This window comes from Emys orbicularis, chromosome 3 (assembly GCF_028017835.1).
Source record: "Emys orbicularis isolate rEmyOrb1 chromosome 3, rEmyOrb1.hap1, whole genome shotgun sequence".
In the NCBI taxonomy this organism is placed as follows: domain Eukaryota; kingdom Metazoa; phylum Chordata; order Testudines; family Emydidae; genus Emys; species Emys orbicularis.
The window spans coordinates 61,939,370-61,961,504 of NC_088685.1; the positions used below are offsets into that span (position 1 = coordinate 61,939,370).

Here is a 22,135-nt window from a genome sequence, read left to right on the forward strand (position 1 = left end):
CTTGTATATTGTATATATCCATGTAAATCTAGAGTGAATGTTCTGCCTATGTATTTCATTTTGCATTTCCTTGTAGTCATAGAATATTAGGGTTGGAAGAGATCTCAGGAGGTCATCTAGTGCAACACCCTGCTCAAAGCAGGACCAACACCAACTAAATCATCCTAGCCAGGGCTTTGTCAAGCCGGGCCTTAAAAGCCACTAAAGATGGAGATTCCACCGCCTCCCTAGGTAACCCATTCCAGTGCTTCACCACCCTGCTAATGAAATAGTGTTTCCTAATATCCAACCTAGACCTCCCACACTGCAACTTGAGACCACTGTTCCTTATTCTGTCAGCTGCCACCACTGAGAACAGCCTAGCTCCATCCTCTTTGGAACCCGCCCTTCAGGTAGTTGAAAGCTGCTATCAAATCCCCCCTCACTCTTCTCTTCTGCAGATTAAATAAGCCCAGTTCCCTCAGCCTCTCCTCATAAGTCATGTGCCCCAGCCCCCTAACCATTTTCGTTGTCCTCCGCTGGACTCTCTTCAATTTGTCCACATCTCTTCTGTAGTGCGGGGACCAAAACTGGATGCAATACTCCAGGTGTGGCCTCACCAGAGTCAAATAGAGGGGAATAATCACTTTCCTCGATCTGCTGGCAATGCTCCTACTAATACAGCCCAATATGCCGTTGGCCTTCTTGGCACTGCTGACTCATATCCATCTTCTCATCCACTGTAATCCCCAGGTCCTTTTCTGCAGAACTGCTGCTTAGCTAGTCGGTCCCCAGCCTATAGCCGTGCATGGGATTCTTCCTTCCTAAGTGCAGGACTCTGCACTTGTCCTTGTTGAACCTAATCAGTTTTCTTTTGGCCCAATCCTCCAATTTGTCTAGGTCACTCTGGACCCTACCCTCCAGTGTATCTACCTCTCCACCCAGCTTAGTGTCATCTGCGAACTTGCTGAGGGTGCAATGAATCCCATCATCCAGATCATTAATAAAGATGTTGAACAAAACTGGCCCCAGAACTGACCCCTGGGGCAATCCGCTTGATACCGGCTGCCAACTAGACATTGAGCCATTGATCACTACCCGTTGAGTCCAACAATCTAGCCAGCTTTCTATCTATCTTATAGTGCATTCATCCAATCCATACTTTTTTAACATGCTTTACCACGTTATATCCGAATTTGTGTTATGTCAGGTTGCGTTATATCGGGGTAGAGGTGTATTTTTATACTCCTCCCTAGTCATCTGTCCAAATTTCCACTTTTTGTAAGCTTCCTTTTTGAGTTTAAACTCACCGAAGATTTCACTGTTAAGTCAAGCTGGTCACCTGCCATATTTGCTATTCTTTCTGCACATCGGGATGGTTTGTTCCTGCGCCCTCAATACGATTTCTTTAAAATATAGCCAGCTCTCCTGGACTCCTTGCCCCCTCATATTAGCTTCCCAGGGGATCCTGCCCATCAGTTCCCGAAGGGAGTCAAAGTCTGCTTTTCTGAAGTCCAGGGTCCGTATTTTGCTACTCTCCTTTCTTCTAGACTGTCCCATTTATATTATTAGCATGCCTTACTAAGCTGGTCCTGAGCAGATGTCTAAGTATTCACACTTACTGAAATAAGTTTATCTTTTTTAATCATCATAAATATCTAAAATGAAGAACTAACAATGTAACAAGCCCAGGACAAAAGAGGAAAGGAGCTTTAAGTCTTTCCCTAGTAAGCCCAGGAAGTTCACAGCTATTGTCCTCCAACAGCTAATTTGCAGCAACTCTCCTGTTGGGCCAAAGAAGAAAAATGTTTGAAAACCAAGCAGTGTGAGGTTAGAGGTAGGCAGAATGAAGATACTGGAGAGAAGGTGTTCCAGGAGGAGATCTTTCTCTCTAGAAGTATGTCTGCAGAATGAAATAGGGGGACCAATGACGTAGAGGCATGCCTGGGGGAGGAGAGAACTGTTCACGAGCAAGATAACTGGGTACTGCATTTCAGGAAATCAGAAATAAAACATCCTTCCAAGGAAAATCACTGTCTTCCTTCTTACATGGGAAGATGGTCTTGCACCAAGCGGTGATGGCAAAGCTCCAGAGACATTCTTACTCATGCCATTCAACTCTAGCTAATCAAAGAGCAATGCTTATGAGAGCAGGACAGAGCTCCTATCCAGTTCCCCTTAACTAGAAGGAAAACAGTCATGATGCAGGGGCTTGACTATGGGGAGATTAACATAAGACAAAATTAAAGGCTCCTCAGGAGTCTGGCAGAGACTCCTGGCAGAGACACATGGAGAACCCCAGGAGGAAGACAAGCCGTTTCAGCCTCCCCACTATTCCTCATAGCTTTCTCTTTAAAGATGCATCCAATTTCATCCAGTGAATCCTCTTCTCCAACTCTCCTGCAACTGTCTCCATGCTTTCTTCTGCCCACTGCACATGCACCATCCTTCCTAAACTGACACACCAAGACATTACCCTCATTCATCACCACACTCCTTCTCAACGCCCACTTCTGCTGTGACACAAAAATTAGCCCATTCATAACAACTATGGAGAGGGGCAGCTGAGGATATTTTATATGCACAAAGAAACAAAAACATGCAACTAACATTACACTGGCCACAGAGCACCCTGACCACTCTGCCTGTATGCTGATTCCCTTTCATCTGCTTGCCATCTGTCTTTTGTCTTTCAGGATGTCTGCTCTTTTAGATGGGGACTGTGTTTTCCTTTATGTTTGTACAGCACAGTGCACATATATATACACACAACATAGTACCAGAATAATTGGCAGAAATCCTATACAATAGAGAAAGGTAGAGGAGACTTTAAGAATTCAGGTTTGTTGGTTTGTTTGTTTAATTTCCCTGTAAAATGCTTGTAATGGAAATTACTCACCTGAATTCCAGCAGGGTTGATTAAGTCAAAGGCTCCAACAGTATTAAAAACAAATTTCACTACTTTGTTGAAATTATCATCACCAATACTCCAGGAAGCATCAGTCAGGAACACAATATCTGCTTTGGCGCCTTTACATACTGAAAGACAAGCACAGCTCAATGAACGCTTAAAACACCCACCTCATTTAGGACTGTGGACTAAACAGCACTGTTTTTATAATTTTATAGCAAGAAAGATGAGCAAACATTCAGCAAACTTCAGTCATATTCTCAACCTGCAGACTACTCTTAAATATTAAAGTAGTGTTTCTCTTGCATGTATCTCTTGCATTTCCTGGGTTTTGCAGATTTTCACACTATGCATTCAAGGACATCCCAAGACAAATGTTGGCATATATGTGCAAAAAGTTCATATGAAACAAAACCCTGATGAGTGCAACTTAACACCAGTTTTCTTGGCAATCTACACCAAAAATAGGTTCATATGCTAAAGGCAAAGCTCACAAATCCACAGTGCATACTGAGAGTCATGGCCATTCCCCAAAATCTACGCACACTGCTACCATGACCCAGTGGCTATCTGAGCCCAATGCAACGCCCTGGCAAATAGCTAGTATAAAGGGAATAAGGCCCAGGCATCATTCCCCTGTCTACACAAGGCAGGTGATGGTGTCCGAGCTGCTGCAAAGGGCCAAAGTGGGCCAGAGGATCATTAGGCCCATATATTTTTGAAGTTACTTCAATTTAGGAAAAATATAATTCAGTCTAACCTTTGAGTGTGTGGACGTACAGCAAATAAGACAAAATATACCACGAATCTACAATGCACACTTACCATCCCGAGCTGGTGGGATTGTGGGAGGTGGAGGAGGAGAAGGCGGTTGAGTTGGCGCTGCGGTGGGTTTGATGACTGAAGTAAAACAATTAAAACCTTTTATTTAATGTAACATTTTACTCAAGAAAAGACTCCACCCAGGTGAATTACCCTGTGTATGACTGAGGAAAGAACTATCAATGCTTTTATTGGTGACCAAGGCTAGTAATTCCTAATCAGCAAAGAAAAATCTGCTGTTACAAAAGCAAGTCCTTAAATTATGACAAGGGGCCAGATTCTGCCACTCTTACACAAACTGAGAAATCTCTCACTCTGTGGTTACTGCCCAATGGGATTAACCTGAGCAAGGTAACACGCCATTTGAATTTCCCCCAAATAATTGCTATTGTCTGTTCCCCAGTTCAGGGAGTTTCCCACTGACTTGAAGACACAGGAAAATAGACCCCTCAGTTGTGGTACTGTATGTCTTGTACAAACAAAACAATTGTAAGATCTGTAGTCTGGACTATTTCCATCCCATTCTGTTCACACTCTTACTGTTCATATTGCCCCTGACTTACATGTGCGCTCTTTCAGAGAGATGGGCGGTCCCTCAAGGTTTGGGGTCTGAACAAAGACAGTAGCATTGTATTCGGTGTCTGGTGAAAGGCCAGTGAAACAGTGGCTGGTTTCTGTCCCACGTACTGTAATTTCTTGTCCTCGGGATCCTGTGAAAACAAACCCAAAGGAAAGAAAATGTAGGGTCCAGTACTTCCCTTTCCATAGGTGTGCAGAACAAAACAAGAGAGAGTGTATGTAGTGAGGGTGCTGAAATGGGATGAGTGGCACCTCCGCTGCTTGCTCTTCCCAGCCTCTGTGCAGCAACACTGTGTGGTGGGCACTCTGCACATTGGTGAGCTGTCACGCTGTGAAGGGGAAGAGGCAGAGAGCAGCTGCTCTCCACAGTATGCACTCATCACCTCTGGTGAGCAGCAGATTTCCATTGGGAAATCCTAGTGGGAGTTAACATGGATAGAAGCAGCATTAATTTCCAATCTGCATCTTCTTAGAAAGGCAGGCTGTGTGCAGGCCTGGGGAGTTTTACCAACACAGCTTGGCTCCTGGGGGAGGCACTGGAGTTGTAATTATCATAATCTCAGAGCCCTCAGCCTGTCACATTACAATCCTTAGTTAGTCATGGCATAAAACTGACATGTACATCTGCCCTCAGAACACACAAGGAATCAAAGGAATTTACCATCAGCTGGGTTTAGCTTTAATCTGTAGGAAGACGCTGACCGGTGAGGTGACCATCGGATACAGAAGGTATCCCATCCCACCTTGTAACTTGTTAGATCAGTGACGTTCAAGTACACTGCAAAAAGGGAAAGTGTTCAATTTATTATCTGGGAAATATAATACATTAGATATAAAATTAACCAGATCAGAAAGAACAATGGCATCAGTAGTTGCTGGCCCATATATCACTATGGCAGTAAATTTTGCCCACATGTGGTTTTATTTTAAAAATGTCCACAGAAGAAAAAAATAGTTCTAGTCAATTCATCTCTGTTCTTTCTGTTTAGTCCCACAGATCTGACCTCTGTTATTTACAAAAGCCCAAATTCTGATACCCTTTATTATGTTAAGTACTATCTGATTCTATGGGCTGTCCCACTAAAATCAATAGAACCACTTATAAAGATATTTAGCATGAGGAAAGTGCATCTGATTCAGGCCCCGTTGTGTTGTATTTTATTTTATTTTATTTTATTTTATTTACTGGCAGTGCCAAGAGCTTTTAATGAGACCATTTAAGAAAATCAGGATTTTACAACTCATCCTTTTTTGCTGAAATCTCAAATGGCTCATTAACTGAGTTCAGCAACAAACCACTCCTCCGCTGAGCAGGTTCAGCTTTGATGGAATGTGCAGTCAGTCGATATTACCATGAGATGCACTCAGAAGCAGTGAGGGGCCTTAATCAGCCTGGTGCTGACTGCACCCTGCGATCTACTGAGCACATTCTAGCCAATGGGTGTAGCAGGTGTTGAGCACCTTGAAGGCACAAACCCAGCTACAGCCAAACAAATTTTAAGAAATGGAACTAGAGGGTTGTCTATTGCAAGCCATTAGTAAAAGCAATGTTTAAATAATTTGGGTTTCTAAGCTTAATTTTATTTATGGGCCTGATTCTCACAGGTCTGAGCATCCATAATTGTGGAGTGTGCAGACCATAAGGATCAAGGCCCTAAATATAGACTTTTCAGTCAACATGAGATCACTTCAACAATTATATCCTATGTGACTACAATAAAAGTGGTTTGGACTTACATGTAGTGCCTTGATCAATCAGGGGTGCGCTGAGTCCAGAATCGTATTGGGCATAAACGTTCACATCATAGATAGTACTAGGAGACAGGTTGTGCAATGTGTATGAAGTCACTTCCCCAACAAACACCTCCATTGGCGGCTCATCAGAACCTTGAGTTAAAGGGAATCACAGAAAAAGACACACAATTCTATGAGCATTCTGCTATGGCACTATCAGTATTCTTTTATATAAGCCACACCCCTGAGTGGCACAGTTATATCAACCTAGCCCCAGTGTACACAGCACTAGGTCTAGAAGCTGGGCTTGTCCAATCAACATAGCTACCGCCTCTCGCACAGGTGGATTAACTATGCCAATGGGAGAAGCTCTCCTCTCGGCATAGTAGTGTCTTCAATGAAGTGCTAAACTGGCGCAGCTGCACTGATGCAGCATTTTAGGTGTAGACCTGCCCCAAAACTTGGTCCTTGTTTTTAAAAAACATACTTGTTATTTCTTAAACCTATTACTTTAGTAAACAAACATTCTCATTGCTAATAAAATAAATGTAGCTTTACTAGTGCAATATTTGTATTTAATTTAATTTCCAGAGAAGCATGCAAATGTGGATTCATTCTCATGTCAAATAAAAGCATTGAAGGACTGTCATTCATTCAAACTCTGGGCCTGATTCTCATCACACACTTGTGTAAATCAGGAGCATCTCCATGAAAGATACAAAAACTGGTGTAAATGACAAGAGAACAGGCCTGGGACAGGAGATACATGTTGTATTAAATGTCAAATATGTATTTAAATCAAATGTGCTGTAATGTGTGTGACAATGTATGTGGTGTTCTCATGGTCTTTCTTTTGAAACACTGAAATTAACAGGAAAACGTCTTACTCCTTTAAAGTTAATAAACCCACAAATTAAAATAAATAAAGAAAACACCTTTAAAGCAAAGGGCTCAGTTTTCATGAGGATACACAGGATATTTCCACCCAGATCTTTTAACTCATTACTCATTGTTTTCAAAGTGTTCTCTTCAAAGGAGACAGGTTTTCTTACCTACAGGTTTATACGCAAGTTTGTACCCAAGAACAGGAGATGGTGAGGGATCCCAGGAAACCCTGAATCGTGTATACCACTCATCAGAAATATGTATGTTTTGAGGAGGAAGCAACCCAACTGAAAAGAAAGAATAAGCATTAGAATTGTTATTAGTAGCAACTGCCTTTTAAAGCTGTATAACAGGTAAATTGTAAACTCCCTGAAGAAGAAATTATGTCTTTGGATATGTTTGCATTGTGCCTAGAACAACAGGGCCCCAACACAGATGGGGGCCTCTGGCACTACTGCAGCAGAACTATTAAGTAATAAGAAGGAGAAATGAGAATACAGTACTTAATGCTAAAGCTAAGTTACCAGTTCGTCCATTTCCTGTCAGCTGTCCACCGTCTCCATCATCATACACAGCCACAACAGTAATTTTATATGGCGTGTCTGACTGCAGTGGCTGTAATATCACATTATTTCTTCTTCCAGGTACTGTTGTCTAGAAATCACGAGAGAAATACAGATGAATATGTTGTAATATTTTACCTGACCTATAATTGTAATGAACTGTAAATGAGCAACCCTTATGGAATTTGTGGATGTATTTCACTGCAAATAACCAGCTGTGGTTTTTTAATCCAGCTATAGAGAAATCCATTTTATTGAAAGGAAGACTCCACTGCTTTACCATTTCAGAACAATTTCAACCTGCCTAAAATTAACAGTATGGCCTGTTTAAATTATTTTTAAGTATAACTTTGTAACTTCTGTCAAAAAACTGGACTCCTCGTCTCCTTCCCTTTATAATATTGTAGCTATCCCCACACCAGAGTGATATTCCACAGCTCCCTGTGGCTTCTCCAGATCTCGTTCAAGAATTAAACATCTACACACACACAAAAGGTTTGTTTCCTCCTCACATACACTCACATGGAGAGAGGACAAGTTATTGTTGTGGGCTTTTGGAGCGAGAATAAACAAGAGAAGACAAAGCTATTGGAGGGAGGAGGGGAGAGAGAAGATAACCTTGTTGGTGTGTTTCCGTTGTGAGAGTGTGGAGTAGAGAAAAGGCAGAATACCCACAAACACCATGGTCACCTTCTCCGGGGCACAGGGCCAGAACAGCAGGGTAAAGAGAGATGGGAAGGACACACACAGAAGGGAAAAATAGGTGTGAACTGGGCCTGGAGACTCTCCTAAATCCATAGATAAGGTGAGGCTGGTTGGGGGAGGAGAAGCTATGGAATGACAGCTGGTAGGGCTATGATAAAGGGTGTGCGGAGAGGGATGAGATAAAGACATGACATTTTGCTACCTGTCACAAATTAGCTATATTAATTCATGGTGTATCTCCACTGAGCCATTGCAGTTAAACCAGATATGAATTTCAAAATATATATCAGCCTCCAGAATATAAAGTCAGAGCCATCCACAGGCATAGAAAAGGTGAAACCTCCACAAATGTCCCTTAACATTAACATTCAAAATTCGAAAGTAACAAATACTAGTTATTATTTTAATTCATTTATCTGTCTAATCAACCTTTCCTATAAAACAGCTGAATTTTTCCTTTAAAAAATCTAATTTGTGCCATCTGCTCCCACAGCTGTTTCATTGTCCAAAAACTCTTCATGAGAAGTAAGCGCTCTTTCCAGTATCTGGCTTAAACCTTAACAGTTTGCAGCTTCTCTTCATGACCACATATTTTCCACATTCTTTGTACAGTAGTTGGACCAAATAATGTCCTGGATACTTCTACATCCCCTTTAAAAACTGAAAAGCCATATTAAGATTCCCTCTCAGTCTCCTTTTTTTCTCCATACTAAGCACATTTAACCTTTCCTTTTCAGACAGAACCAGCTACACTATTACTCAATCCCATTACCCTCCTCCACTCTCTATCTAGAAGCTGAAAATACATCTTGTCAACCAAAACTGTACACAGTATTCCACATTGCCATATCAATGTTTTATGAATGTCAACAATAATTATTTTGATGTGCAAAATTTTGCCTAAGTTATGCAATCTGTTACCCCACTTGCTTCCTGCTGCAGCCACACATCATGGTCTCTCCTTTTATAGAGACACTGTGGTGCATCATGGGAGTGCCATGGCCACAACCCATCATGGGAGATGTAGTACAAATGGCAGCTGGTCCCAAAGAGGAGAATGAGCGCATAAGGCACAGGAACTACAAGTCCCAGGCGACACTGCCATGGTATTTTCTCATCAAAATTTTGAGTCTTTGGACAAAATGTTTTCTGTTTTGGGCTGAAAACCAGCATGATTTTGGTTTTCAGTGTTTAGATTTTTAAGGAAAGTCAATTTTTTTTGCAGAAAGCAGACATCTTTTGAGAAAAAAACTGTTTAGTTGAAAATACAATTTCCCATCAAAAACTAATTCTGAATGGCTAATTTTCAACCAGCCCTATTCAACAATAATAAATAAATAATAACAGGCAGTTATATAGTGCTCTATAGGCCAAATCTTTGTGCCACAGAACTTGATGTGAAACAGCCGAAAGTTAAGGCACAAACTGTTACAATTCAGACAAAACCACAAAAGCAAGTACTATAAAATTTGAATTCAAGTTAATCCAGCTTTCTTAACGCAGCTCATTCTACCTACTGATTGCCCCATATACTGTATGGTGCTGTGTTTACCGGGAGTCTTAGCATGATAATACATAGTATGTGAAGCAACACATGGCTATTTACCCGAGCACAATGGCTTGAACTAAGCATGCTGTGATAAGCTCAGCTCAGAATCTTCTCCTTGATCTCAACTTTAACACTATAATATGCATTGCTTTCAAGGCCTTGGTGTCTTTCTGTATTTTACGTATGCAACTACTCTGTGGAACTGACTGTTTCACTCAAGAGACTAAGACCCAGCTGCTTAAGTGCGCCACTTAACATTGCCCTATATAATAATGCCCAAACAATGCACCCCTTAAGCAACCAAAATGTACAATATCCAAATATCAGATATTTTTGTTTTTCTCTAATATCAACAGAGGATATTTAAATGATTATTAATGAATGATTATGTATATATATATATATATGAATTATATATATAGGCACTTACATATTCATCTATGGGGTCTCCAACGGTGGGTGAATAAATGATTCTGTATTGCTGAACTGGCCCGTCAGCATGGTCCCATTGTACAGACAGGCTGTTTGTTGTTGGATCAAACACCTTCAAGTTTCTTGGCCCACTGCGAGGTACTAAAAGGGGAATATGTATAAGGACCAATGAAGTGCAGTGAAGACAGAAGTCCTTTCACATTATGATACCCTGGGATATAGAACTGTCTTTGTCAGTGGATCAGATGTTGCCCTGGAGTGCACATCAAGGACTCCCACTGACCCCTGCATGTACATGTACATGTACATTAGGTGATAACAAACAGGTTTTGCTATTTCAGGTAATGGGGGGGCAGATTTTTGTGGACTCCCTACAATGGGTTGTACGATGGCTGGCCCTAGACCAAATGGCGCCGCAGGCAAGGAGCATTTTCAACACATCCCCTCCCTCCATTTGTTAACATTTTGAATATCTTACTTTTTATTGCATTTGTAGCCCATTTCACGATTTTGATGCACGATTTGCATGCATGATTTATCGCTGTCATATAAGACAATAAATTTGCACACTAGGATCTGTAAATCTGTATTTATATCTTACTGTTTGACTGGTGACATCCCGACCATAATATACCCGCAAGAGCATGGCTAACAACATTCTAGGAGGTTTGAGGAAAATGTAGTTCTCAGAAAGCCTGGAAGATTCCATGAGATTCTACAAAGGTCTGGAACATTCTAGGAGGTTAGTGAAAAATTAATCCACATATGGAATACCTGAAACATGTTACTTCAAACATGTTCCGTTTTGTCGCTAACAACAAAAACAGCACCCCAAGCCTGGGTCACCTGGGTCGCCTGCCCCTAAATCTGGCCCTGGGTTGTACTCATGTGATTATTATGGCAGACAAGACCTAGAATTGAAGCTGAAATTTATGCCTCTGTTTTGGCAGCAAACTGTCCATTTTAATGTGCTGTTTGTTTTGGAGAGAGAGAGTTAGGAGTGTAGCTGTAATTGCATGTTACAGGCCAAAGGACTTTTTTACTGCTAAAGACCTAGATTCAATTTAAGCTTACATCACAAGTGTCAGTCTAGTCTGGTCCCTAGTAAGAATTTATCTGCATTACAACTAACAGATAATCTGGTTTAATTGGCAGCTGTTGTTCCAGGCAGGGCCGGCTCCAGCATTTCTGCTGCCCCAAGAAAAAAAAAAAAAAAAGCCGCAATCGCGATCGGCGGCGGCAATTGGGGAAAAAAAAAAAAAGCCACGATCGGCGGCAGCAGTTCAGCGGCAGGTCCTTCGCTCCTAGAGGGAGTGAGGGACCTGCCGCCCCCGAATTGCCGCAGGTGCCGCCCCTCTCCCTTGGCCGCCCCAAGCACCTGCTTGTTAAACTGGTGCCTGGAGCCAGCCCTGGTTCCAGGGTGGTCTAAAATCGAAAAAGCCATTACTTAGGTGAACTGGCAGAACTACACTGGGAAGTGTACATGACATTTGTTTGTAGGCAATCCCTCACTCATATAAGCAGCAAATAGAGACACTAAGATAGCAGTAAATAAACATAATTTTGTCTCTTACTTGTTCTCCCCTGCCCAGAGCTTTGATTTCCCTCTCCATCGGCATACAGAGCCACAACGTTCACAGAGTAAGGAGTGTCAGGGGTCAGGCGCTCCAGCACAACATCGCGAGTGTTCGCTGGAACCACAATCTAGGAGGGAAAAGAGAGTGAACTTTTATCTGACAGGTCCATACAACATCCTAATACGGATAATGCCTTGTAAAATTATTATTATCCAAATTAATTATCAGTCATTTATACTGAAAGGAGGAAATTTAGGAGCCTGATCCTGTTGTGTATTTTCCAACTACAATTATGAAAGTTTATAGGAACCAGCCAGTACTGCTTGCCTAACACAAAACTCAACAGCAGGAGATGCAATTATGTGGCAGTAGAATACAGGAGTTGTGCAAAATGCTGATAGTTTTAAACCATAATTATTGTATGTTATTTGATCATGAAATATTAATGAAAAAGCTGCGACTGGTAAAGATAGAGACATGCAGAAATCCAGAGCAAAATATTGCTCCATTGTGGTTTACTGACATATGCTAAGGATACATTTTCAAAAGGGCCTCTATTAGGTCTCACATGTGTGCGCAGTTATAAGCACTCACACTTGACAGATGCAAACAATACATTACAAATTCTAACAGGTTCACACAGATGTTGGACTGTTCATAGTGCACATATTTGTAGAGTGTGGGTGATTGTCTGCACATACAAGGGCTCAGGTACCCCTAACACTTCTTATCCAAATCAAAGCATATATAAAGTCCTAATTTTACATCCCAAGATAGACCTGAAGCCATTCCCACATACACATAAATAGTCTTTGCTTTGTATTTCTTATATTTAAAAATCAATATTCCAATTTAATTCCCTTTTGTTGGCAATACAATAAAGGATTATCAATAGCAAATTTAAAATGGGTGGGGCTTTTATTCTTTTACTCCACTGAATGGTGCAATTATATACAGTACATTAAATTCATATGGAAATGGGGTTTTCAGCGGAGATGCTGCATGCAGATGGTTACAATCAATGGTGTAATGAGGGGGGAACAGGGGCACCGGGCACCCCCAACCCCAGGGGAAAGTGAAGTAGGGTGGGAAGGTGGGAGGATTGAATCCAGACTTTTGGTGCTTCTTGGAGAAATAGAGATGGAGCAGGAGATGGGGTCTAGTGGTCCCAGAACTCCCTGGCCTCTGGTGGGGATGATGCTCTTCAGCCTGACCACCCCCCTGGGTAATAGCTCAGGGCTGAGTGAGGGGAGAGGAGACTATGGGGCTGGGTGCAGGAGGAAAGCTTGGAGCTGGTTCCGTGGGGGAAGAGCATGTGGCTAGATGGGGTACATCTGGAGGGGAGTGTGTGTAAAGTAGGGTGCCAGGTGGGGAGCATCAGCGAATGAGAGCTCAGGGCTGGGGGCAAGGGCAGCAGAGGTGGGGATGATGTGTGGGGTTGGTTGCAGGGGAAGAGTGTGGGGGAAAGAGTATGGTGCAGAGCATGAAAGGGAGACCTCTGGGCCTTCTGCTTAGGAGATCTGCTCGCGCCCCTGGTTACAACTGTTTTGTTACTATGAGCCAGTGATCATTGGAGGTGACATCCTCACCGCTTCTTTGAGGGATACTCAAGAGGCTGAATAACTTACAGACTCTGATGGCCTTGGGCCAACCAGCGGAGCGTAGACAACTCTATACTGTTGTACTGGACCTGGTGCAGGTTCCCATCGGACATTCAAGGTGTTCGGTGTAGGGTTGTAAACTTGTATATTTCTTGCCGCTCCTCTCACCACTAGGCCAAGGATAATTTAAATAAGTGTTACAGAGATGAGTACACAAGAATAACTTTGTTCTGTCCGGACTCACATAGTAGCACAAAAAGGTGCTAAGATAACAGTTCATCTATCTAAGGTACTTATATGGCCTTCATTACCACAGTATCTGAGCATCTCGCAGTCTTTAATGTGTTTATCCTCACAAACACCCATATCAGGTAGGCAAGTGCTATTGTCTCAATTTTTATAGATAGAAAGCTGAGGTACAGGTAGACTAGTGAATTGCCCCAAGGCATACAGAAAGTCAGTGATAAAGCAGGGAATTGAACTCATGTGTCCCAAGTCACAAGCTAACATCCTAATCATTGGAACCTGCTTCCTGTCAGCAAAAGCAGACTGAAAGCCTTCCTTACAGAAAGCAATGAAGACTGAGTATGTTGTGAAAGTGAATCATGATACACTCATATCATGATCAGTAATACATGTGAACATCATTCTTGTGTACCTGCCCTACAACTAACTCAGGATCAGGAAATTTGCAGAGGAAATGTGAAGTAAATTAGGACTATACAGACTATACTATCTATAATTTTGAATTATTTATATATAAATCCAAAGATGTTATGAATAAGACCACTTCACTTACAAGTTCTCCCAGTGTCAGATACACGTCCACCATCCCCTTCCGGGTAAGCTGGAACCACAGTTATTTTGTAAGGTGTGTCAGGCTGGAGAGATCTCAGGATGATATAATTTGTGTTCCCTGGAACTGTTGTCTGTTGGTTTAAAAAAAAGTGGTGTGGTATTTAAATAAAGGATGAAACAATTGAGCATTTCAAGTACAACTGTCACTGCAGATGTCAGTTTAAACTATTTTACATTTTCTTAATGATCCCAAAAAGAAGTCTATAAACGAAGTCAGTGAGGCTACTCTGATTTATACCCGCTCAAGATATTTGGCCTAGTAATTATTACAAATGATATCAAAAGCACATTTTCTTTTTACTTAAAGTGATAGCTACAGCTACATCCGTGCAACTTAACATGACAGGCTGCAACCGCACGTTGGTTTAGAAGCCTGCTTCTGATGTCAAGGACGACTGTGCACTTCCTAAGGTCATCTGTTAGGTGGGAAGTGACAATATCTTTTCCAAAACAGGAAGATGGGTGAAACTCAAAACTGAATCTCAGCCAAAGAAAGAAACATTTGGCTGGATATTGTAAAGATAAATATCCATATCCCACCTAATTTACACACAAATTATGAGTGATGGCTGGAAATACAAGACACCAGCTGAAGAAACTTTTTTCTCCTTATTAAAAGCTATTTATATAGATAGCGGAACTATGAAGCAAAATAGCAGTTTTCTGGGTAGAGGAGAGTATCTTAGACAAAACCAATGCAAAGGACTAATAGTGCTTTGTCAGTTTAAAAGTAAAATAGTTAAAGGGAAAGTTATTATTTAATTTAACTTTTAATTTAATTTTTATTACTCCTTCATAATTACTTTCATTCTATTTATTCTATTCTACACAGGTTTTTATACTTCCCTCATCATTGTACTATCCGAGCTCCTTCCACCAGTGCATTGAGTAATGTAGCTAACATCTGTCATGTCTAATTCGTTCTCTCTCTCATTCTCTCCGCAGGCAGGGAAATATGGGTGCAGTGGAGTGTTTTGTTGTGGTAGGGGTTTTGTGTTGTTGACTGTTTATTATTTTTAAGTGTGCACCTGCTGCTGTGTGTGTTTATGTTAGAGGAAGCAGGTCAAAGAAGTGTGCTTTGCACTTGGGAGCGGAAGGGGGTGAGGTTTGTGATAGTCCTTAGTTCCTGAAGGAGTTTGTTCCACAGGTTGGAACTGGGGCTGATAAAACTCTGTCTCTGTACTTAAGCTTTATATTCCATTCCAAACAGTGATTGTTGTTTGCTATGCTACACATTCCCTTGGAACTGACCTGGACTGGTGGTGGACTTAGGGCCAGATGCCACTGGTATCAACTCCAAAACGCGCAAGGATTGGTTTAAGACAAGGATTTGGCTCATCGCGTTCTATCTCAACTCAGTTATTTTTAGAGTTCAGTACTAATAATATCACATACATAAGTAACATTACATACTTGTAAAGGCAGGTAGTAACAAACATCTCAGTTTAATATAGTAATACCACTTAGCACTTATATGGTGCTTCTCACCAATAAATCAGTGCTCTCTGAAAGACGGATAAGTGGCACGATCATTATTTTACTGGTGGGAAAACTAAGGTACAAAGGGGTAAGGTTTTCAAAAGTGATTTAGGTTCCTACGTTCCTAAGTCCTTTTAGAAGGTGTGATGTAGGCACCTAAATCACTGAGGTGTTTTTGAAACTGTTACCCGAAGTTACTTGAATAACGTCACACAATCAGTGGCAAAGATGGGAACAGAAATCAGGTCTCCTAAGTCCTTATCCACTGGCCCTTCCCCTTATGACAACATTCATGCCCATATATTTTGCCTTCAGAAGGAGGAGTGCAGTAGTTGCTGTAGAATACAGTTGCTCCCATGTGCTAACATCTAATCGCTGAAGATTTGCTTCTTAACATATTACATTAAAAAAGTGGTATTAAGTCATGTGTCTTAAGGCATAAGTCACTGACTTCCATGGAGCTACTCTGAATTTATACCAGTGCAGCAGAGAACAGAATTTGCACAAGGTCTATATATGTCCTTGTATTGGGGTGAGGCACTCATCATTGTCAATTTTTTTCAGGGGTTTATATGGCAACTTATCTGAGACAACTAATAAAACCCACAAGAATTATTACCATTTCCTCTGCACCGCCTGTTGTTGGCACATAATATACTTTATACTGGCGAGGACTTCCTTCAGCATGATCCCATCGTACACTCAGTGTGCTGGTGGTTGGATCATACACCCGGAGGTTCTTTACTGTGTTGAGTGGCTCTGAAATACATCAAAAGCCCTGTCAGACTGCTGAAATCATACTCCCTCTCAGGCAAATTCACTACAATTAACACAGGGAATGAAGCACACGTGCTATGAAGGGAGGGGAGAAGATTTCAGATGTTTTTAAGTTGTAAGGTAGGGGCAAAATGAGGTGGATTACACTCCAGAAGGTCCACACTATAAGACACCACCCACCCCCAAAACAAAACTAGTCGATCTGCTGATCTCCAGCACAAGGTATAAATGGTTTCACAGCCATTTGCTAACCATTTGCCATTTGCCACCACAAACAGTTCTTTTACTTACTGGTCTTGCCCCTGCCTGTCATCCGTCCTCCTTCCCCATCCGCATACATAGACGATACAGTAATAGTGTATGGTGTGTCGGGCTGCAGCTTCTGTAGCACTACACTGTTCTGCCTCCCCCCTACCATGGTCTGGAGTAAGACAAAAACGAACCATTAAAATCACTTATTTACCAAGTCTTACTGCTGTAGTAAAGAATGTAAGTATTTGATACACACAATAGAATCCTGTATAGACTACATGGGGCATTGCTCCTGTCATGATCAGAAAGCTCACTAATAAATTAAACAGTAATTATATTCAGTTCAGTGTGGCATATTCATTAAGGCTGGTTTTAAAAGACTACAGTAATACAAAGCCAGCATTTGTTAAAAGATTTCCAAACTTGTATATAACAATTAAATATCGACCTTCAATCTTTTTAGTGCCACTGTAGAGATATTTCTTCCCAGACATCTCCTGATCCATAGCCCATCGAAATCAGCCTTTCCATTAACTTCAATGAGCTTTGGAGCAGGCATATCATGCCCATTGCTCAGGTGTATTTCAATAAATGATGATAACACTCTGTAGAGCTCTAAAACATAAATAATTGTATAACATTAAAATTATGGAATTCTAGCCTCACTTTCACACATTTCGTTGCATGTTGATTCTAGAAATGTCCTAAACGTTTTTGCTTTAATCCAAAAAGTACAATAAACCTTCTACTTCAATTATACTTAGACAGTTAACCATGTGACTACAGTCCTTGTCAGACCACATAGGTAAAGATTTACAGTGACTTGAGAATGGCACCATTCTAGCAGGCTCAATTTTCTTTCATTATGTGAAATCAGTGTTTTTATGCATTGCTCAAAGTAGCCTAACAATCTTCTTATACAATTTGTACATTTTTAATAGTCTACTGAATTCAGATGTTTATGCCACAGCAATTAGAATCTGTTGAAAATGGAGAACTCCCAAAATGAGTAAGCATTTAGACATCTGGACATTTTACTGGAGTCCAGATGTTTTTAACCTAGTGCCCATCCACTGACATATTCTAAATTTCAGAGTAATCTACAATCTTTAGCGGAACAACCTTTAGCATATGCTAATGAAACAAGAAATCTAAATAACAGGTTTAAATCCTTATTATTTGAATATAGTTACTAAAGGCCAGAGTTTTAAAGGTGTTTAGGCACCCAGTAGGATTTTTACAAGTTCCTAGGTGCCTTCCTAACTCCTGTTGGGAGTAAGGCACCCAGGCGTTTTTGAAAATACCACTAGGCACCGATTTCCATCTTTAGGTGCCTGAATACCTTTACAAATCTGGCCCTAATCACTGGTATTGGCCCAGATCCTTGGGGGTGGCTTTAAGCCACCTTTCTCTTCCCTGGTTATGGGGCTGTTTGGCACCCGACCAGTCTCTCAGAGCAACCTACAGCCCCTTTTTGAAAATTTGGCTTTGAAAGTTTTAGTTGAGGCACTGATATAATCCAATAGTACCAGCAGTTTAATCAAATACCCTACACCAAAAAGGTAGTCAAGAAATTACTGTCATATGGCTGGTAATCATTAGCAAATATTGATTTTATTTATCAATATACCGTGAATCCAAATATATATATATAATGTATTATATAATATAAATGGGAGGCTTGGAAAGGGCCACCTGGGTCATCACTAGTCCAATGGTTTTCAACATTTTTGTTCTGAGGAACACTCTCTAGGAGGAGGCCTCCTCATGGGTGATCTCTTCTCCCAGTCCCATACAGCTTTGCTCTCCAAATGGGTGAGAATAATTGATCTAGTCCATCCCCTGCTTCGCTGGAGGACAGAGTATTCATAGATTTCTACAGAATGCCTCTTCTTGCCCTGTCTCACTTGAAAACCACCAGTTACAGATCACAGCCCCTCTTGGCAAATCATTCCCTGTTTAATTGACCTTATCACTGTTCTCTGTTGTTTACTGACTTTTCACTATAGCTGCACTGACTGTTGAAAACACCCCCCCTTTTTTGTTAATTCCTCACAGATATTTCTAGGCCTTTCTAACATATGTTGCTGCTTATTGACATTGGTTTGGGTTTTTAAAGAATCACATATTTCACATTTCAACTCAAATATATGCTGTTCATAGAAAAGTAAACTTGGATGTGAAAACATCCAGCCAAATCTAAAGTAAATATTGCCTTGATATGCTTGTGAACATGTAGGCCAGGGGTAGGCAACCTATGGCACGCATGCCAAAGGCGGCATGCAAGCTGATTTTCAGTGGCACTCACACTGCCCGGGTGCTGGCCACCAGTGCGGGGGGCTCTGCATTTTAGTTTAATTTTAAAGGAAGCGTCTTAAATATTTTAAAAACCTTATTTACTTTACATACAACAATAGTTTAGTTATATATTATAGATTTATAGAAAGAGATCTTCTAAAAATGTTAAAATGTATTACTGGCATGCGAAACCTTAAATTAGAGTAAATAAATGAAGACTCGGCACACCACTTCTGAAAGGTTGCCGACCCCTGATGTAGGCTCCCAGATTATTATACTGAGCCAAATGTTAGTGGCTTTCTTCTAAGGGCTTTGAATCCAATGGTAATCACCACAACAGTCTCATATTACAGAATAGAGCTGTTAGCCAATATGTATGTTATACATATTGCACACCATATCAACATGTATTACACACCACATTAATATTATATAAATTATAATGTATATGAATGCTAACACAACCTTACGCTAAGTTTCATTAGGTTCACTCTTGCCCACTTATGTGAAGAGCTACCTTGCAAAGCTAAATGTGGTGTTTGCCATAAACCCTGCCAAAAATCAAGATACATGAGTGTTCTACCCTGGTACAAGGTAGGGAATGCCTTCATGGCCCAACCGGTTTTGAATGCTTGTTCAAAAACAAGAGATAAGGGGTATGCCATGGTATCAGAAAAACAGGTAAAAAGCGGATTGGTGAATTTTAGTCTTGGGTGACACTGAGAATGTTTTTCACTTGTAAACAGGTCTACTATAAATACAGCTAGTTTGGGGGGAGTATTTTGGGAGCGCTTTCTGCGTACCGTGAACAGACACAATGCAAGAAACAGCTTCCTAGAAGGATTGGTAACCTAATAACTCTTTCCTGTACGGTTACTGATTTTTAGCAATAGAACTGGCTAAATTTGGTTATTTTGAACATTTTTCATAATGAACCACAAGTGCAGACAATCAACTGGCCATGCTATTAACCAATAGGGTTTGGTTTTGTTATTAGTAGCATACATTTCAGGTAAACTGTGTGACTAGGAGAGGGGCTGGATCAGTGGTTGCCCAACTGAGCTGTATGGATGACCAGTGGTGTACAGAGCACTAGCTGGCGGTCCGTGGGAAGCTGGTCACATGGTGCTGGCTGTCCTCCTTGTTTACAGAAGCTAAATCACATTAAAAGAAGCTAAACTACCTTTACTGCTTTCCTAATATTACTTTCTCACCTAAGCAGTTGCTGTAGTTACCATAGAGATGTTACTTATTCACTACTGGAATAGACGGTGGTCCACACTATCTTGAATTAGTCACCATGACACAGTCCCTCTATTAGCATGTGAACCACACAGTGAAAATCTCAGGCTAGGTCTACACTACAGGGGGGGGGGGGTCAACCTAAGATACGCAACTTCAGCTATGTGAATAGCGTAGCTGAAGTGGCGTATTTTAGGTCGACTTACCTGGCTGTGAGGACGGCGGCGAGTCAACCGCTGCCGCACCGCCGTCGACTCCGCTTCCGCCGCTTGCCGCGGTGGATTTCCGGAGTCGACGGAAGAGCCATCGGGGATCGATTTTATCGCGTCTTCACTAGATGTGATAAGTCGATCCCCAATAGATCGATTGCTACCCGCCGATTCGGCGGGTAGTGAAGACGTGCCCTCAGACAAGCCCTGGACTGGAAGACGTTTGTGAATCACAGTTCTCCAGGACTTGTATTTCGATATTTTTATTTGATTTGTACACATTTAAGGTAGAAATATAGCTAGTTTTACTTTATTATCTGATCTGTACAGATAATGGGATGCAAGAAAATCTCAAGAAAATTGACTTTCCACATGGGCACTTTTTTTCCCCATAAAGAACATATTAGTTTGGAAATGTTATATTTAATATACAAATACACATTTATTTTGAACATAAAGCTTCATTTAAAAATGCCCCTATTAATATCCGCACTGCTCTGATTTGAAACTAAATTGTTCTGACACACTAATCTTAAGAACTACATGGTCAAATTTGTTTTTCATGGTCTAATAATTATAGTCCTTAAAAATTAGTTACCGATTGTTCAGCGCCATCCCCAGTTGTACGCTGGTAAGTGATCCTGTATCTCTGCACTCGGCCACTGGCTGGATCCCACTTTACAGTCAGGCTATTGGAAGTCGCATTGTACACCTGAAGGTTTCGTGGGCCGCTCTTTGGTGCTGATTTGAAGTTATTGAAGCACAGGGTAAGCACACAGTTCAAACAATGGGCCAAATTCTGTACTCAGATGTGAGCCGGGATGCCACTGGCTTCACTGAGCCAGGGATGTGCAGAATTTGGCCCAGAGTTTTCAGAATAAAATCAAGAAGAGAATTTAACTGGAATGTTAGTAAAATAATAAAGCATGGGTTAACCATATGTTTAGTATCATTCCAAATACAAAATTATATTTATTAACAAGCTGAGATCATCGTAAATATACTATTCAGTTTTAAATGGGAATTATGACTTCTTTAAATAACATGAAACCTGATAATTCAGGTTCTTACCTTGTGTTGTTGGACGTATTGCAGGTACTAGGATAAAGCACAAGAATTTTTTAGAAGTATTGCATATATGCCTTTAATTCTAATTTAATAGCTAATAATAATAATTAGGGTTGTTGACTAATTGCAGTTAACTCACGCGATTAACTCAAAAAAATTAATCGCGATTAAAAAAATTAATCATGATTAATTGCAGTTTTAATTGCACTGTTAAACAATAGAATACCCATTGAAATTTATTAAATATTTTGGATGTTTTTCTACGTTTTCATATATATTGTATTCTGTGTGGTAACTGAAATCAAAGTGTACATTATTTTTTATTATAAATATTTGCACTGTAAAAATGATAAACACAAGAAATAATATTTTTCAGTTCACCTCATACAAGTACTGTAGTGCAATCTCTTTGTCGTACAAGTGCAACTTACAAATGTAGATTTTTTTTTTGTTACATAACTGTATTCAAAAACAAAACAATGTAAAACTTCAGAGCCTACAAGTCCACTAAGTCCTACTTCTTGTTCAGCCAATCGCTAAGACAAACAAGTTTGTTTACATTTATGGGAAATAATGCTACCCTCTTCTTATTTACAATGTCACCAGAAAGTGAGA

The 22,135-nt window shown here is 40.7% G+C and overlaps 1 protein-coding gene across 1 annotated transcript in view; it reads right to left on the reverse strand.

Annotated features, from left to right (window-relative positions):
- Window positions 1-22,135, reverse strand: part of COL12A1 (collagen type XII alpha 1 chain) — a 126,372-nt gene that overhangs the window by 41,489 nt on the left and 62,748 nt on the right. The window contains exons 31-45 of the mRNA XM_065401398.1: window positions 21,524-21,550; window positions 21,051-21,193; window positions 16,743-16,872; window positions 16,294-16,433; window positions 14,137-14,266; window positions 13,365-13,507; window positions 11,734-11,863; window positions 10,158-10,300; window positions 7,435-7,564; window positions 7,078-7,197; window positions 6,029-6,178; window positions 4,953-5,069; window positions 4,276-4,422; window positions 3,716-3,790; window positions 2,879-3,018 (exon numbers count right to left, since the gene is read on the reverse strand). Of these exons, the coding sequence (XP_065257470.1) occupies window positions 2,879-3,018; window positions 3,716-3,790; window positions 4,276-4,422; window positions 4,953-5,069; window positions 6,029-6,178; window positions 7,078-7,197; window positions 7,435-7,564; window positions 10,158-10,300; window positions 11,734-11,863; window positions 13,365-13,507; window positions 14,137-14,266; window positions 16,294-16,433; window positions 16,743-16,872; window positions 21,051-21,193; window positions 21,524-21,550 (1,865 nt within the window). The remainder of the gene's footprint in view (window positions 1-2,878; window positions 3,019-3,715; window positions 3,791-4,275; window positions 4,423-4,952; window positions 5,070-6,028; window positions 6,179-7,077; window positions 7,198-7,434; window positions 7,565-10,157; window positions 10,301-11,733; window positions 11,864-13,364; window positions 13,508-14,136; window positions 14,267-16,293; window positions 16,434-16,742; window positions 16,873-21,050; window positions 21,194-21,523; window positions 21,551-22,135) is intronic.